The 19,497-nt window shown below is 44.6% G+C and overlaps 1 protein-coding gene across 1 annotated transcript in view; it reads right to left on the minus strand.

Moving 5' to 3' along the window:
• The window catches only part of TNIK (TRAF2 and NCK interacting kinase), a 169,070-nt gene that overhangs the window by 74,948 nt on the left and 74,625 nt on the right, over positions 1 to 19,497 (minus strand). Inside the window, exons 11-13 of the mRNA XM_060150000.1 lie at positions 3,560 to 3,670; positions 2,625 to 2,711; positions 1,339 to 1,527 (exon numbers count right to left, since the gene is read on the minus strand). Of these exons, the coding sequence (XP_060005983.1) occupies positions 1,339 to 1,527; positions 2,625 to 2,711; positions 3,560 to 3,670 (387 nt within the window). The remainder of the gene's footprint in view (positions 1 to 1,338; positions 1,528 to 2,624; positions 2,712 to 3,559; positions 3,671 to 19,497) is intronic.

Consider the following 19,497-nt stretch of genomic DNA (forward strand, 5'->3'; position numbering starts at 1 on the left):
TGTTGGACAGCATAGTGATTGCGCTTAGCTGGAAGAACAGGGGGGTTATTAAGGGGTTGGCGCTGTGCCTGGGAGTAAGATCACAAAATTGAATTACTGACCTGGGAGAAAGAGGCAGTTGTTACAAACATAGGTAAATACAAATCGCATTCATAGACTCTAAGGGAAAGTGATCAAAAATGTTCTCGGCACTGAATGACTTTTCTCTACAGATTTAGTTTTTAAGTTTCCAAGGTTATTAGGTTTGTAAAAATAGTATAAAATCATTATAAAGGATTTAAACATAAATACATAATACATAAATGTATTAAAAAGTTTAAAGAAAAAACTCTATAGTTTCTACTTCCCACAAACAGCCATTATTAACATTAGGACAACATAATTTCAAGCATTTTCAATACATACGTAAGATAGAGCAGAAAATTAAAAATTATACAAATAGGATCTTACGTAAGAAATCAGGTTCTGGTAATATTGTAGTCTAGATAACTTGAGATAAGCTCTAGCTATAAATATCTGAAGATACTAGAAGAAAATGCAGAGTAATATAAATCACCCTTTCAAATGACTAGTTACGCTCACAAGAAAATAAAGGAAATCATTAGTTGCCACATTAATGACAGAACTGAAAACCAGGGTGTCAGGCATATGAGATGACACAGAGACTTCCTAGAAGGGTTGTTGATCTTGGAGAGAATTATTATTTTGTTTGTTTGCCTTACTCATTTGGTTACCACCCTTTTTTTCCTACTATTCAAATAATTTTTAATGAGATTTTTAAATAGCTCATCACAGAGTCAAGTTCCTGAAAATTCTTTCTTAGTCTAGTAGTTGAGCAAATGAAGGACCATTACTTTGAAAGTATTTGCAAAAGAAATATAAATGACCTCTGACCCGGTAAGTGAACCACAATCGCAAGTCGGGGTCCAACTGTGTGTTCACTGTTACTACAGAACATGGAATGTTAGTGACAATACTAATGATCACTTTTAGGGTCTAGGTATGGATAGGAAATGATCCTACCTAGAATTCCTTAAGTCTTAAGTCATATTCTTCCATGAAAAAGTCACTAAAAATCCTCCTGCCACAAACTCAATTGGATTCCAATAAGGAAAAGGATTTTCTACTTCCTGTTGTTACTTACAAAAAGAAGAACAAATGGATTAAGGTAGAGAAATAATGTTACAGTTCTTCCCAAAGCAAAGCATGTGTGTCTCATAATGAATTATTTTCCAGCTTTGTAGCACTAGTTTAACTCTCTGTTTTACTGGAGAAACTCATTATGGCCAATTTCTCCAATACAGCACAGGTACAGGCTGTACTTGCTCGCTGACTTACCTCCTTGGCCCACGCTGGTTTCTCACTAGGACTCATCCCTTCTTTGTAATGGTACAGCGGCTTCTTCTCCACAGGCCTCTGCTCCTGCCGCTGATGCTGAAGGGAAACCAAGTAGTCTCTCTCTTGCTTTAGCTGTCTCTGTAGTCTTTCTGCTTGTCTCTGTTCTTCCAACTGTTTGCGCTTATATTCCTGTCCAGATCAGGAAAGGAGAACAAAGAAAAGGCTAAATCACCATACGGAAACCATTGGCCAGTACCAGTGAAGCATGCAATGGAACCAAAAGAGATGATAAATAACAAAGGACCTTAATACCGACAGAACCACAAGAGGACATCAGGATGTGCCACAGAGATGAACTACAGCCTTGGGTTAGCGTCTGCACAGAATGTGGCATTTAATGAAAACACTACTGTTCTAACGGCAACCCCTGCAGAATACCACCCTTTGCAAAGTGACTTGCCCTTGGTGAACTGTAACCAAGAAAGTGGCAATAATGAGGACATTTGGACGGTCAGCACGCAACCCCTATAAGGAACCGTCCACTTCCTGGTTTAGTCATTAAATCATTCAAACATGTACAATTAAGTACAAAACGAAATAAGTACCTAAAGATACTGCCTAAATCATCTTCTGTTTAACAAAACTTGGACCAACGAAACCATTAGCAAAAACCACGTACAGGCTAAAAAAATATCACAGTGCCACTGAATAAAAAGTTCAGTTAAAAAAAAAAGATACACCAAGAAGCTCATTTGGAGAGCAGGGCAGTAATAATAATAAAAAGTACTTCAAGTGGAAGCCGTCTGAGCAGGGAACACAAAATGTTCCCATCATAAGGGTAAAACTAATAGTCTGCAAATGAAATATGACTACAGAGCTGAGCGGGTTCTTACGGAAGAGGGACGCTTTGCTGTGATTGTATTCCAGCATGTTGCAAATGACCTCAAACATTACTCTGCAATAAACACAGTGGGTCTCAAAAACAGTCTGAACTTATAATAAGGCTGGATTCATGTTAAAGTTTCACAAATAGCTGGAGTTAATAAAGAATGCGTAACAAGTATATTAAACACATTGACTCAGCACACTGGGTCAGGAAACGAATTAAGTTTTAGGAGATTTTCCAGGTCCATGAGGCTTGGAGGATCCCCTCCTTCCTGACTGGCAGTTAGAGGAGACCACACACACACACACACACACACACACACACACACACACACACACACACGCGCGCGCGCGCGTGCGATGAACACAGAGCAGGTCAGCTGGCTTGGCTTTCCCATTACCAGAAGTAGAGCTTGTTCATGCAGTAGCTGCTGCTGCAAGATCTCTAACTGTCTCTGCTCCTCCTCTAACTGTCGCCTGATGTACTCCTGGAGAGGTAGGTGGCAGAGAATTCAGAGGAACACAACGAGAGAAAGAAAGAGAGAAAAAGAACCGGTAATTTCAAAGGTGACAAGAGCTGCCAAGTGAAGTGTGGAAGGAAGGAGGGGAAAAAATACCCAGACGCCTCCTCGCTAAACAGGAAAGGTACCCCGCACCGAAGCAAAAGCGTTTCAATGCAGTCAAACGCACAAGCCCTCTACCTGCAACTGCAGTGGACTGAGATGGCTCAGTGCTTTGCTGTTAGTTACTCTTTGGTTTGGAGAACCGAGCTCTATTTAAAAACTTTTCATGACAGGTTCCCTCTTTAGGGGCTACCTGAAATTAACAATGCTATAAAGTTCAGAGGCTCCTGTGCAAGCAGCAGGGGTAAAATAATGGTTGAATGCCATCACGCACTGCCTTTGTAACGGAACCATCTTGCAGTTCCACTGCACTGTCAGAATGGGATTCTAACAAAGAGAGAAAGGGCCCGCATCGATGGCTCCAAGTCCTGGAGACCAGGGTTGCCTGAGTAGAAAAGCTCTTCTGAAGCGATGAAACGGGAGCACTTGGCTTGTGTATCACGTTCCAGTGCTACTTTCAAAGTAGATGCCCAGGGTTGGGAAAATCACGAGATCCAGGTGCGTCAGGGGACTTCGGCCTGGGGAGGAAGCCAGGTTGAATGAGTGGGCTTTGCCAAGGTTGTGCGTTTGACTTTTTGAATAGGTGAGAATAGTTGCTTGAGAAAGAGTAAAAACCTGCTTAACCTGAGCAGACCCAAGAGCAGGTGACCCACAGCCCAGAGGCGCCTGGTGCTGGCGCTCCCGTGGGGCCGCCTGTGGGGCCCCAGCTGTACCTGCTCGTGCTCCGCGCGCCTCCTCTCCTCCTCCCGGCGCATCTGTTCCTCGTAGTGCCGCCGCTGCTCCCTCTCCTGCTGCTTCCGCAGCTCCTTCTCTCGCCTTTGTTGCTGTGGGGCGACAAGCAGACAACCGTGAAGGGAACGGGCAGTGGCGAAGGGTGTCGGGAAGCCAGCAGGGAGAGCTGCAGGACCATGGTTGTGAGCTCTTAACGACATGCCTGCATGCCTGAGGGCTCCTCGCCTATGCCACCGGGGGACGCATTGGCCAGGATGGGCTCATAGAGAGCAATTCAGTGTTTACCACGCAGGTGGGCTCCCCAGGTTTATACGTCTCCCAAGAAGTTCCCATTCAATGCGTCCTCTCAGTGGGCTGATGAGGGTTTCCAAATCAGGGGTAGGTAGAACACCGATGTATAATCAGTTACTTATTATATATCATCAAACTGTTTGTGAGATGCTACAGGCTTTAAAGCACATTCGCAATGTTCATGCCATTCAGTCTTTTGGACACCACGTAGGGCAAATGTATCAAGAAAGCAAACACCAGGGGCTTCCCTGGTGGCGCAGTGGTTGAGAGTCTGCCTGCCGATGCAGGGGACACGGGTTCGTGCCCCGGTCCGGGAAGATCCCACATGCCGCGGAGCGGCTGGGCCCGTGAGCCATGGCCGCTGAGCCTGCGCGTCCGGAGCCTGTGCTCCGCAACGGGAGAGGCCACAACAGTGAGAGGCCCGCGTACCGCAAAAAAAAAAAAAAAAAAGAAAAGAAAAAAGAAAGCAAACACCAGAGAAGGGAAGTGACGTGTTCAAGGCTACACAGTAACTGTGACTGTGGGCAAAACAGAATCTACTGACTCCCACCTGGTCACTCCACTTTCTGATAGACCCTGCTGCCTTTCTGTTTTGGGGAAGTCACTTTTAAGTGTCAATTTCAACTTGTCACTCGAGTACGATGTTAAGCTCAGGAGCCACCATCATCTCATACAATCATTATGCCTCTGAAAGTGGACGTCATGGCAAGCACCTTTCATGCTTTATCCCATTTCATCTGCACAAAAATCTTTTCAGGTAGATGTAATTAATACTACTATCTCCTATTTTAAATGAGAAAACAGAGGCACAGAGAGATTAAGTAGTTGTCCGAGGTCATGCCCACATTCAAGGTCATACTCAGTAAGCGGTGGAGCTTGATTTCAAAGACAGGCAATGTGACTCCAGTCTGAACTCAATTAATACAGAAGATGAAGAGGCAACAGGAGTGACAGATCATAATTAATCCAGTCCTCCATTATATTCTCAGTAAGGAGAATGTCTTAGGAGTAGTGACTGGAGCCAAGGTTTCCTAGGTAGGCATGGTACCATTCCCCAGTCCTTGGGGCATCTGGCATGTGTGGGACACTCACACATTACTAAGTGTTTCCCCGTACCACACGCCAGTAGCGCCTCTTTTGAGAAATGCTGCAGGCCCTTTGTGCTGGAGCCCCGTACCGGCACTAGGATTTCTTCTTCCTCAAATACAAGGTTCGGAGGGGCCGATCAGAGGGTCCATTCCCCTGTAACAGTCTCAACAGCACTTCACTGCCTTGCTGAGGAAGCATGAGGTATCCAAAATAAAATGGGCTGTGACCGTATCTCACTGAGAAGTTAGCTCTATAAAACCTGGGAAACAGCTTTCTAGGACAAAAACTCTCTGTCCCAAGCCCAGCTAAACCAACCACAGATAGTCAAAGAGCCAAAGAAGCCCACGAATGAGGTGGCCTTCCTGATGTGGCTGGTGCCTGCAGTCCTCCAGACCCGCTCTCTTCCAACAGTCTCTGAGGCTTGGGAGATAAACTGTATCTTTTGAAACTCAATGTCTATCGCTTGCAGATGAAGAATTGTTTGTCCATCTTGGATTGTAGGCAATGGGGAGCCGCTGGAAGTCTGTATGCCATCAAATGCCATGACCAAACCTGCATTTTCAAGGGGGCTCCTACCCACCACGGGATGGACAGGACTAGAAGCTGAAAATGCAATGTGACGCCATTCTATGGATCCAGACAGAAAATGACAGGGCACCCGTGAGCTAAGCAAAGGCAGCTGGAGAATCCATGTTCGTAATGCTGAGACGCAGTCAAAAGGAAGAAAAACTAAAAACTATCCGGATTTCCAGTCATTCCAACAGGACTGTAGTGGACGCCAACTTAGAAGCAGAAATTAGAATTAGGCCAAAAATAAAACGGGCAGAATTTGGTGACTATGGGGTGTGTGAGGGTGAGTGGTGAGTGAAGTTCCTGGCCCAGGAGCATGGCAGGTGGTGTGATATACAAGTTTAGGGATGGGAATGAGGGATGTGCTGGGGGGCGGGGATGAGTCAAGTTCCAGACATGTGATTATTTGTTTTACAGAAAAATAATACAGGACGATGCGAGTAGAAAACATCATCATAGGAACTGACTGAATAATTTGGATTACAGACCCAAAACAGAGATATTTCCAACACTCAACCGAAGTGAATCAATGTCAGCACAGAGAATAAAATAATTATGTGTACAGATCTGGCTCCTGGCAGGAAACAGCCCTAATTTAGCTAACATTTCAAGTTTTTTACTCCCACCATCAGTCTCCTTGAGGAAAAAAAATATAATCAAGGCTTTTGAAGATTTAGCTGATTTTTATGGGAAGGATTTGTACATTTTCAACCCCCTTTCCAGGAATCGATACTGTTTTATAATTACAGGCCACTCAGGTCCCTGTGCAAGGTGTACATAGTGCTGACTGCAACTCAGGAGAGTCTGGGCTTCCCAAGAACTCTGCAGTTTCTGAAAAAGACACTCTAAAGTGACTAATAATTAATAATGATCTCATCTGGATCAGCTGCTGCTAAGGCATGGAGGTATCTGCCAGGGCCTTGGTTCCTGTGGTGAGGCTGGAAAAATAAATCACTTCCCCAACCTTGCGGAAGGCACCTCGCCAATTTCTAGCTGCTGTGCCTCAGTGTTAATCACCTTTCCAGGAAAATTGTTTGCTCTCTCTCCTCCTGGCTGTGGGACTGTTTGAGGGGACATATCAAAACATGTCAGAGAAAGACCAAGTCCCTGGCCTCAAGCAGACACCTTTACAAAGCTCTGATGACTCTTGCTAGAAGTAGCAATCTGAGACAAGGCCTGTGCTTGACCCCCACTGGACCCACCAGCCCCTCACGGTGGGCCTAGCACCTGGCAGGTGCAGAGACTTTGTTCAATTGAACCGAGTAAGAAACTTGCGGCAAAAGCAGACAATTCAGTACCATCCTAATTTTTTTTTCGGCGGGGGGGGTACATTTCCCTTCCTATCAGTGCTTATAGCATACCATGCCTTATGTTATGGTTATTTGAAATGTCTCATTTATTCTGCAATCTAGATCGTGGGCAGGGTCTCTGCTCTACTCTGGTTTCTACCTCTCACTATATCCCATAAAGGGCCTGATACCACTGATGTTTGTTGTTTTATATACTATAGATGGGGTAGCAAGAGAAGAGGAGAAAGGCTCACAGAACCTCAGACCACCCCTTCACCCTTTGACGCCCTCCCGGCCCAAAATATTCTTTTATGCTGAGCATAGACAAGGCTTGGAGTGTTTTTCTAAAAAGAGAGCCACCCACGATTGGCACTGGCATGGGATTTATTTTCTATCTTAGAGAAAGGCAGGAAAAGAAAATAAGGGAATAGGAGTCTAAGCTGGATGGAGTAGAAAAGGGAAGAAATAAAAATTTTTCTAGGGACTTCCCTGGCAGTCCAGTGGTTAGGACTCCAAGCTTCCAATGCAGGGGGCCCAGGTTCGAAACCTGGTCGGGGAACTAAGATGCCATATGCCACGCAGAGTGGCCAAAAACAAACAAACAAAAAAAGCATAAATAAATAAATAAAATAAGATAAAACTCACAGCGCAAATAATTCCGAAAGAACTTTCAAAAAAAATTTCTAAATGTCACTGAGTTACGCATAAAGATGACAGTGGTTCTGTCACAAAAGAATAGCTTAAACCAACTACTCTAAACTCTTAGCAGGAACTCCCCACTCCCCCGCCCCAAATATACTGAACTCCCTAGAAGTACATTTTCATCCACAACTTCTTGGAGCCATCTCCAAAAATTACAGCACATAAAACTAGACATTCAATAGGTTCTTACAAGTTTCTTAATTTTTTTTCTGGTTGGGGAATGACTGATAATACCTACTATGAAACTTTTCCAGGCTAAAATCATTGTTGCCTTGATCTATGGAACAGATCAAGGGGTCTTTTTGTCCCTTTGCCTTCTACTGGTGTTCCTAAAGAATGATTCTTTTAGGACAGTTTTTATCTTCCCCAGTGGGTGCTCCCCCCAGGTCACGGCCAGGTGAAGGCTGTGTGGCTGTACTTTCAAGTATGTTCATTTTAATGGAGGAAATAATCCTGTCCCCTTCAGCTCGTCAAGAGCATATTATCTTAGCCCTTAACTACTCAAATTGCGTTAAAGTTGTGAGAAATAATACACATGGCTGTTCATCACAAAGGCCATGGAGTTGCTCCTTCTTTCCTTTTATTCCTTTAAATGTTCTTTTTGGATTAAGTTTAACCAGTAGAAAGATGTGTACTGCACCAGGGTGCTCTGGCCTCGTAGAAGTGACTTTGATGACCTGTTAGAACATGAATTGCATTTTACAGTATTATGAGAAGAGTGGAGAAAAGCTAAGAAGTGCTGAGTTTATTCATATAAATAACTCAGACATTATTCCTAGCACTATTCAACCATTCCCAGGCGAGTGCACGGGTTTTTTTTGGCGGTACGCGGGCCTCTCACTGTTGTGGCCTCTCCCATTGCGGAGCACAGGCTCCAGACACGCAGGCTCAGCGGCCATGGCTCATGGGCCCAGCCGCTCCACGGCATGTGGGATCTTCCCGGACCGGGGCACGAACCCGCGTCCCCTGCATCGGCAGGCGGACTCTCAACCACTGCACCACCAGGGAAGCCCAAGTGCACGGGTTTTCAATGATCTCGGAAAGCTTGCCTGAGCAATGGGTCTACTTTAATCCGGACAACATGAATCTTGACCCATTCAAGTCTGCCTGTTTCCTTAGCTGCTAAGACTTTCAGAGTCAGACGGGGACCCACCTCTGGCACCCAGACACCACGTTGTATAGGCGTTCTATGAACTGACCCTACCCTGGCTTCATCTTGCTTTCTCTTCAACTTTATTGTTCCTTTCTACTTTATTTTTCTTGTTTATTTTATTTTTAGTTTCTGCATTAATCTTTGTAAGCCACCTTAAAGCATCTTTTTGGAATGAAAAAAAGTCATAAAAAAGAGTATACACAGACAAACAATAGCTTGGCCCTCCATGTCTTTTGAAACCTCAAAATCTCCCTTGGGAAGATCAAAATGGAGATAAACGAGAAACTGTAGACTTGTCATTTGGTTCTTTAAACTCATGAAGATGCCACCTCTGTGTCTGTCAGCTGAGCATGTGGTTAATGTCATTTTCCCAGAAGTGGGGAGCAATTTGCTCTGATGCTACCACACCCTCTCGTTGGAGAAGTGGTTAAACTGAACTACAGTAACATGTCTAGAACTGGCTGGGACCTACAGGGAAACTTAGCCCAATCTCCTATCTAATCTAAAACTCTGTACCATGGGCCAGAGCAAATATGGCTAAGTACAGCTCACCCATCATTCTAAGGATACAGGATCTTTGGAAAAAGCCCAGGGCTGTAATCTGTGTGTATGGTGTTCTTTTTCTGTTTTTTGTTTGTTTGTTTGTTTTTTACCAAAAGAAGTATTTCATTCTATATTATTCTAATTGGAGCCTCACATTAGCCCTGTTGGGTGATGCAAATGTCATTTTCTTTATTTCCCTCATTTAGAGACTTTTAGGAAGGTTCAATTCCTTGTCAGTGGCCACATAACAAGTTGAGGGAAATCATGGAATGAATACAAGTCATCATAACAGGCACTGTCTATGTGTGCCAGGTATTTGCTGGGCTGGGTGACTTACATGCTTCAGTTCATTAAATTCCACAATGTGACTCTGAAGTTTATTGCTATCATTCCCATTTTACAGATAAGCAGATTGAAGCTCAGAGAAGTATACTGTTTCATGTCACACGGCTGGAAAATGGGGGAGCACTGTGTGCCCTACTGTCCCCCCAGTCCCTAGTACCTGGCAGAGTATTCTATCAATTGGAGAGGCATCCAATCCAGATAGGATACTCTGCTGCTTTTTTCGACTTGCTGAATGTTCAGATTGAATTTGAGTTTGATTCTTACAACATTCTGGTAGATTTGGGGAAAACAAGGCTAGTTGCCTTTGTGTAAAGGTTCTGGGCCCTTCTATCTTTTACCCACATTGTGTTTCCTATTATACAGACTCAAAGGTAACATTCACATTGGAGAATTAATATCCCACAGCTGCAAAGTGACATATCACTGGGGGAGGGGAGTAGGTCTGAGAGGCCGCAGGACCTGAGGGACAGAACACTGGATCAGAAATAGTAGGACTAGATTCCAGTCCTGCTCTGCCACCGATACAAACACTGCAGACCATACCACACAGTCTCAATAACTATTGGTTTAGTGAATGAGTGAATGTTGTATGACCTTGAATGAGTCACCTTAACCCAAACCTTCAATGAGGGGGAAGATTAGGTGATCTTACAAGTCTGTTCATTCTAAGAGTCTGAGCAAGAATATGCTACATCGCAAAGCAAAAATCGACTAAGAATTCAGAATGAGAAGGGAAGCGAAGCAGAATTCTGGCTTGCTCTTGGAGACCTCTGCTTCTTTTCATCCTGGGTGACTTCCTGGAAGTGGTGAGAGGAGACCCCACTGACTGTGGAAGACCAGAGTGGGCCTCCAGAGGACGGCACAGCAGCCAGTGCAGGATTAAGCCAGGCTCCTTGGGAAGTATCTCAAACCTTCCCCTTGACACAGGGGCTCTCTCTGTTCAAAGACATTCAAAATGAAAGGCCCCAGCGTGGTCTCTCGAATCGACCGCACAGCACACATGCCCCCTCACTTAAATAGGACTGTTCTGTATAAGCTTTGCAGGAGCTATACTTGTGACAAGAGGCATTCAAGCTTCTGGGTACCCCATTTGCCCATTTTAACATCTGTGAACGTTTCAGCTTTGGAAAGACCATTGCATACCACCCACTGCAGGGCAAGGGTAATGTTTCCTTGCAACTAACACTGGGATTCCAAGCCTTTTTTTTTATAGGGAGGACGAGAATGAGAATGATGGTTAAGCAGTCTGGCACCTCTGAATTCACTACAAAGTAATCAGAATCACAAAAATGAATAATAATTATTCCTGGTAAGAACAAACAGTTGGGTAGTGCCTACTAAGATGCCAGGCACTGTCCTAAGCCCTTCGCTCATAGTAACTCATTTAGTTCTTATCACAACCCTTTAGGCATGTACTGCCATCATTATCCCTTGACAGATAAGGAAACCGAGGCGCACACAGGCCAATATCTCGCCCAAGTTCACTCAGTTGGTAAGTGCAAAGCCAGAACGAGACTCTGCATCTGGCTCTTGCCATGCTGCCTCTATGGATTTGAAAGACATCTATGGTTGAGACGTCTATATATATACAAAGTGAAGGATGTTTTATTAATGCTTTTTCAAGTGGCCATTTCCCCCTCTACCTTCACTTTGTTACCTGTCTTTTCCTCACAGAGACAGTAATCAGAGAACCACTGAGAAAACTAGACCAGCTAGATATACCTCATTCTTTTCTTTTTACACGTACTTTACACTATTAAAGATAAACCATCCAGACGCAAGAGGGAAGAGAGATGGGAACATATGTATATGTATACCGATTCACTTTGTTATACAGCAGAAATTAACACACCATTGTAAAGCAATTATCGTCCAATAAAGATGTTAAAAAAACAAATGAGCTGGAACTGTAAATAACAAGGAAAAAAAAAAAAGATAAACCACCTGTTCAGAGCTTTCCTAGAAAATTAACAGCTTAAATGAGACTCTTCTTTTGAGCTCCCTAGCCAACTTTTGATCACTAGGCAGCCCCAAGGCTAAGCACTGTCTGGGTACATGCGGGCCAAGCTGGTCTTTATGCAGGTAGTACGGGGAAAGAAAGTTGTCAACAGGTTGAGCTGCGAGGAGGCTTCATGAAGAATTCTGGTCCTGCCTCTGCTTTGGGTGCTAGTCAGTGTACTTATGAGCTTATCTCTGAGCTGCAGTTTCCCTGGGGAAAATGGTTGGTTTTCCTGGGTATCATATAGAGGAGCAAGATGGCCCAATGGACATCCTGAGCACCTATGACTCTGTAGGTTAGTGTAAAAGTCAAGTGCAGATGTAACTCTCAAACTCCTTCTGCCATCGTTCTGAAGACTTAATATGAGACTTTCACATTGAGTCCTATGAAAACAAGCCCATTATAAACCAGTTTATTAATACAATGTCTACAGCGAGGGCCACTCCCACACATCTGGGATGACGGTGAAGACGCTAGATTACATCATATATAGCAAGGTTGCAGGAACTGGTGACATCTGGGCGAGAACACTATCATTGCCTTCAACCATTTCTGGGGCTTAGGTGGAAGGCATTTTAGTTTTGTTTGGTATAATTTGTATTAATGCAGGGATAGCACAAGGACTTGAATCAATAACAGGATACATTTTCTAACAGTAGGAGTTGTTCAAAAATAGAATAGGCTGCCTCAAGCCTCTAGAAGCATAAGCAGAGATAATACGTTAAACAGGTTAAATGTCTGTGAGGAGTATTGTCAAAGGGATTCTTGCTTTGAGAGAAGAACTGGCTTAGACCACTTTTGAGGTCTCTTACGTTCCTCAACCTCTAGGATTCCATGAAGCCGCTCATTGACTGAAGAAAACAAGAGTGAAATAAAAACAATTCGATTTAAATGTCATGCGAAATAGTACTTTCTGTGAAACTATTTTGTTATCGTAGTTCTATGGTTGGGAACAGCTAAGAATAATGATGGTGTAACGTAAGAGATGCAGACTGGTGGTAATAAAAGAGATTCCATGAAGACCCCGGACAACTGAAGGCAGTCGTAATGCCCATTCCTCACTGTCACTTAAAAGCAACCCCTGTCATCCACCTAAGCTGCCCTAGATACACCCAGGGCCAGAAACTTCCTAATGCTGATTTTTTTTCTTTTTCTTCCAGTATGAAATGCTATAAATATAAAATACTAGTATATCCTTCCCAGTCCTTGAAAGTGTAGAAAGGGGTCTGAGCAAAAGGATTTCAAATATCAGTAGCATTTTAGGCTGCAGTACAGGCATTTCAGCCCAACCTCCTCACCTGGGCAGGAAGCCCCTCCCATCACAGGACCCAGGTGACCAAGCGGACAAAGCCAGACTCCTGCAAGCATGGCAGGTAAGTTAGAACAGGGAACCTTTCTGGGATCCACTGGGAAGCAGGGTTCCATACATCCATGCAAACCACACGACCTCTTGAAGCACGTGTGTGAATTACACGCGTGCCCGATGCGGACCTCGTCAGAGGCCGTGGGCAGGCCCTGCCCTGGACAGTAGAAGCATGCACTTTGCCAGCCTGGCTCCCATCTGTTTCATAATTTCTGTTCAGTTATTGAAATAACAGAGCAAAAGCCCAGCTAGCACAGGGAGATCAGCTCAGTGCTTTGTGGCCACCTGGAGGGGTGGGATAGGGAGGGTGGGAGGGAGACGCAAGAGGGAGGGGATATGGGGATATATGTATACATATAGCTGATTCACTTTGTTATACAGCAGAAACTAACACACCATTGTAAAGCAATTATACGTCAATAAAGATGTTATTAAAAAAACAAAAAGCCCAGCTAGTAAGCGTTCAATCTCGGTGCCAATGCTAACAGCATCCAGGAAGAAAGAGCTGCTGTGCCCCCGACCAGCGGATGCCACTCGCAGGACTCATTAGGGTGCCTACAGTTAATGATTAAGTGAATTAAAGGCCGCTTCTCAGCAGTGCCAGCGAATTAACACTCCAGGCCCTGAAATGGGAGAGTTATTCTTGTGCACGGTGTTTTCTTCCAGCTGAGCACCTGGGAGGGTGGCCTGTGCGTGGGAACGCAGCATTCCCGTCTCCTGCCTGCTCAGGCCACAGTCAGCTGTGAGCCCTCACCCGGAAAAGAAATGACTAAGGGCGGCCACAGCAGGCGGATGATGGGAAAGAAAGCTGTTCCTCTTATGGGCAACTCTTTTCTTGATTATTCAGGTACTCAGTGCCAGCTACTATTCTAAGTGCTTTGTTTGTAGAAACATTTAATCCTGGAAACTGTTTCTCTCCCATTTTATACATGAGCAAACGGAGGCATAGAGAAGTCATGTCTTGCCCAAGATCACAAAGGCAGTACGTGGCAGAGCCGGGATTCAAACCTAGGCAATCTCTTACTCTACCCTTGACTGTCTTGTTTCTACCTTCCTGGAGAAAGGGTCACTCCCAAGGTGCTGTGTCCTAGGTGCCCAGAAGCTTACTCTTCAGGCATCCCAAGAGCTCTACCTTCTTAGGGGTTTTGTTTAGATGCTGGTAGGAGGTGAGACTCGACGCAGCCACTGGTGGCGACGATGGGATCATAATTACACAGTGTGGGAAGTGACAACAAGAAATACTGATGAGAGCATCCGTCCAAAAGCAGAGTTTCCCCAGGGGAGGGTCCTCTGAGGCTTGGCTGGGAGGAGGAGGCCTTCCACGGTGGCAGCTGATCCTCTAAGATGAGGTGCATCCAGAAGGATGAAGAATGGGCTGCCTCCTTGTGCTAGAAGGCCAGGACTGCTAGCTATGCTGACAGCAGATGCAGACCCCAGCAAGACAAGAGCAAGAGGGCTCTCAGAGAAGAGCCCTCAAAAAGGGGTGGAAAAGTAAACAGGGAAGATACCTTAGAGAATGAAGGAGGACAGGCAATGGGAGATGCCATCTATTCAGAAAACCCTTAAAACGAAACAAAAAACCTAACAACGTTGAAACCACCGGTTACAAAATAACAATAAAATATTCACGCACCAATGAGTCTGTTCTTCTGTCAGGCACTGTGCCAAGCCTTCTGTACCTATGACTACATTTACCCTATAACAATTCTGTCAGGTAAACAGTATCTTGATCGTGTATATGAGGAAGCTGAGGGTCAGAGAGGGCAAGTAATTTGCCCTAGGTCACGTAGCTAGGATTAAGCCTTGGTCTCCACAGCTTCAAAGCCGGTGTGCTTTGCCCCTACACTAATCTGCCAGCCAGCCACTTAAAAACTGGATATATTTTTTTCTCTTGATGACATAACCAAATCCCTACCAGTATTATAAAAAAATATTCTTCCCAAGGTATGAATAAAAGTTTACCTGTTGGTACACTTATTTTAATAAATTCAAGAAGGTTTTACTGCCGCATGTAAAAGAGTAAACTTTTGGAAATTATACCTCGGACTTCAGCCAAAGGTACCCACGCCAACAATACTAACAACTGATATTTACTGAGTGTGTTCTAAGTGTTGCTGCTATTCTAAGGCTTTCTATGAATTGACTCATTTAATCCTTACAATAGCCCTGGGAGGTAAATGCTACTGTTATTTCTAGTTTTACAGACGAGGAAACTGAGGCACAGGAAAGTTAAAGAACTTACATCTAATAAGGAAGATAACGTCAGCCAAAATACTACTCTCAGCAGAATTTCCCCAAAGGCTCTGTTGCTCACTGACTCTTCTGCAGTTTCCCCTTGATCTCCCTTTTCCCCTTTCTGGTCTGAAAGCACCTGGGAGAAACTACTGAGGTCCCAAAGAGTAACCATACCCACCAGTGGCTTTTCTGCATTTGTGCTCCAGCTGCCACAGCTTCTGTGAAACTGGCCTGGTCACCCTGAGTGAAAGTGAATACTGAGAGGTGATGGGAGCAAAGCTGACCACAATGGATGAGCATGTAAGTATGAAAAGTTCTCCAAACGGAAGCACAAGGGGGGCCTATTAGTCACGTTTAACCTGGATTTGACAAGTCAGTTGAAAGCGAGATCTGTCTAGCTCTTGGCGGTTGACAAAGCCAGGTCTTTTAGATCCATTTTCCTGGTTAATCCTCAGAACAACTTTGGTGGTGGGAACAAGCTTTCTTAGAAGCCTCTTCGTAGAGCTTAGGAAGTGGGGCTCTGGGGAGACTTAGGGAGCCGCCCAGGCAGGCAGGTGGTGCATGGTGGCCCTCAGATCTAGACCTTCTGATTTCCCGAGCAGGCTGCTTCCTTCTCTCCAAAGCAGAGACGAAACGGATACATTTCTAGAGATTACTACACTAAAACTACCTTTCAAATGTCTTCTTTGTCACCGAAACGATGGGCTGCTGTTGGCTTACTCCTTTGGGCAGCGTTCTGCAGAGCTGGTCCTGTAACTCCATCGTCCGCTTGAACATGCAGTTTTCTCTGCAACAACATTCAACTCTCCTACATCCTTATTAGTCTCCTCTGCTTGCTTCTCCTCCCCTACTCTAGTTCTCAGAGAGTCTAGTTCCTAGACTCTCCTCCTCTCGATGTCTACTTCCATGACCATAAACCAATACTTCCCATTTTTCTTCCCATTCTCAACCCCTCTTCTCTGGCTCTAACTATATAATCCAACTGCATCCGTGGCATCACCACTGGCTGCCTCATAGGCAGCTTTAACTCACTACATTCCAAACTGATCTTATCCGACTGCTCCCAAACCTGGCCCTCCACCTGGACGCTCCAGCCTGACATTGAAGAACCTTCTGTGACCACCTGCGCTCCTTCATGGAAGACATCCGATCAACCACCGCATCCTGCATGTGCTATAGGCTCCATCTCTCTCAAATGTGCCCACTTTCCTCAATCCCCACCCAACCACCATCCACCTAAAGCACCACCCTCTGTGGCCTGGGCTAACTGGTCCCTCCTATCCACTCCTGCTTCCTTCCAACCACTTTCCCTGCAGCCCAAGTTTCATTTCAAAAACGCAGATCTGACAGAAAGACAAATATCATATGGTATCGCTTATATGTAGAATCTAAAGAAAAGGGCACAAAGGAACTTATTTACAAAACAAAAATAGAGTCATGGATGTAAAAAACAAACTATGGTTACCAAGGGATGGGGGGGGGAAGGATACAATGGGAGATTGGGATTGACATATACACACTACTGTATATAAAATAGACAACTAATAAGAACCTGCTGTATAGCACAGGGAACTCTATTCAATACTCTGTAATGGCCTATATGGGAAAAGAATCTAAAAAAAAAAAGAGTGGAAATGTGTATATGTATAACTGATTCACTTTGCTGTACACCTGAAACTAACACAACATTGTAAATCAACTATACTCCAATACAGAGTAAGAAAAAAAGGATCACATTAAAAAAAACAAAAAACAACAACAAAAAACCCAGCAGATCTGATCATATCCCCTTGGTTGAAACATATCAATGCCTTCCCACTATTCTTAGAACAAAATATGAAATTCCTTAACCAGGCTTACGAAGACCAGCCTTGGCTTCCCTGCCTAGCACCCCCGCGTGCCCCTCACTGCCTTCAGGTGAACGCTGACCAACAGGCCTCCACACCCGCCTAGGCTCCCACCCCCGTGGTCTGCTCCCCTAGTGCGCCATTCTTTTCCACCACAGCAGTCTGGCAATGATGGTGAAAATGGTTATTTGGGTGATTATTTGCTGAATGCCTGTCTCCCTCACAGATCTCATCTTCACAAGGGCAGACCACTCCCAGGGTCCAGCATGGCTGTCCGCAGAGTGGAGCTATGCATGCACTAAATTTGTCAAGTGACTGCCGGTAGGAATAGGACAAAAGTTTTAATTCTACCATACACTTAAACAAACACTTGATCCCAATGTCCTTAAAAGCCCCAGTCACTCACAATAAAAAGCTAGAGGCTTATAGGGGATTTTAGACTCCAGGCTCTCATTTTGTACATCCGTGCTCAACTATGACTGGCCAGTAAGATACTGGTGGTATTTAACTTTTTCTTTTTTCTGGTGATAGAACCAAAGCGGTATAATATCTTTCAGCTAGAGCTGGTTGTTTTTACAACTGGATGATGTTATGATCGCCTTGAGGCACCAAATGAGATCTCAGTGGCTTAAAGAACTGAATACAATTCTCCGAAGAGTAAAACTTGCTACCATGGAGCAGGTTCGTACTCCTGGGGTCAATGTGATTCATTTCTGTGACTCAAAGATACTCTCCCCACAATGAAGGTATAGAAAGAAGGCTCTCAGCTAGTTGAAAAATATATATAGTAATTACTAACATCATTTCAAAACTCTTGAGCAGAATCAAGCATCACCACCAATCTTCTGCCCAAGGTTGGTCTGAAAAGATGACCAGAGTAGGTGCCCCAGCACCTCAGGGTCCTGATTCCTGGACCCTAACTCTGTGATGGAGAGTAAAACAAGTTGTGCATTGACTAGGCCAAGTGCCAGAAACTTCTACTGAACTGAATAAAAATAGAAGAAGCCCTCTATGTACTTCTTCTCACTATTGATGGACTTATTCATCTTAGCTGGGTTTAATCCGATTCTTGGAACTTAGTTATAAATTGTACTTTATCATTGGTCAAAAGCGGTGTCGTGTACCTACCATTTAATTGGCCTGAAGCCACGTCCTTTTCATGAAACTGGTAAATGACTACATTCAGTGTACAAAGTCCTAAGAATATACAGATCCTGGTTTAGAACCTAGCCAAAACCACATGGTTGCCTATAAATAGCAAAGGGCAGACAGGGATTCCTTAGAAATTCTGGTCGGAGGTGACATCTGAGATCACTGAGGAAGTCAGAGGCTACAACCTACACAGCCTTGGGTCACCAAAGGGGTGTCTGAAGGGCCTTTATTTGGAAAAGGGAATGTATTTCCCAGGATGCCTACACAAGGCCACCTGGCTCACAATGAAGCGAAGTTCACAAGCCTAACTACCGGCTTTAACTGTTTCTACGTGACAATGTAGTGAAGTTCCTACTCAACATCAGAAACAGAAGTGGTCACCACAGGCCAGGGCAGCAGACGTGGATGGGATCCAGCAGGACCGGAGGCGGGAGAGGAATGCCGGGCGGCGGGGACAGTCATTACTTAGGGGTTCAGAACTTATAGTCATCTGAGTATTCAGTATTTCTTTTTTTCTGTATTGCGCAATAGAAGCAAGATAAAGGATCAAAAGATAAAGTGGATAAAATCTCTTGATGCCCTGTGGTCACAAGCATTCCTGCTTCTGGTGAGAAGCTAGGGCGCATGCACATGGATGCCTAGAGCAACGTGTCTCCATGCACGCCTTCTGTGCCCGTGGGGTGGGGACATAGAGGGTGTGCCCCACTAGATGCCTGTGCCCCACTGAGCCTGAAAGCATCCAAGATAGAGGCTCCAGAAAATGCAGCCAAAGAACAGACACGAGGAGGCCTTGGCAGGAGCTCTGACTGCGAGCCTGAGAGCCAGAATCCAGCTCAAAGATGAGCCCCCCCCCAGTGCAGCTTCTTTGACCTTGCTCAGAAATCCTTAAATTCTCAGTGTAAGAGACCACAGAAGCAGAGGCCAGATGAAGACTATGGAAAAGCACACTGACTCTGGCTTGCTGGGGGAGAGGCAGGACAGATGCAGCGACAGTGGCTGGGCTCTGGAGTACAACCTGCTGGGTTTGAAACCTCGTTTTGTCTCAAGCTGTGTGACCGTTAGCAAGTTGTTAACCTCTCTGAGACCCAGCTGCTTTATCTTTAGACTGGGGGTTTTTGTGAGGATTAAATGAGACAATTCACATGAAGTACTGAACAGAGTACCTGTCTTATGGTTAAGTGCTTCCTAACTGTTAGAAATTGTTAGTCAAGCAACTTGATGAAAAAAAAAACATATAATGTTTAAATAGATCAAACCAGGTACAAGAGGAAGAAAATCTAAAAAAAGAAAACCAAAACAATACAATGTATCCTCTGAAAAGACTGTACCAACTGAGGATCT

Source organism: Lagenorhynchus albirostris, chromosome 5 (genome assembly GCF_949774975.1).
Source record: "Lagenorhynchus albirostris chromosome 5, mLagAlb1.1, whole genome shotgun sequence".
Taxonomy (NCBI): Eukaryota; Metazoa; Chordata; class Mammalia; order Artiodactyla; family Delphinidae; genus Lagenorhynchus; species Lagenorhynchus albirostris.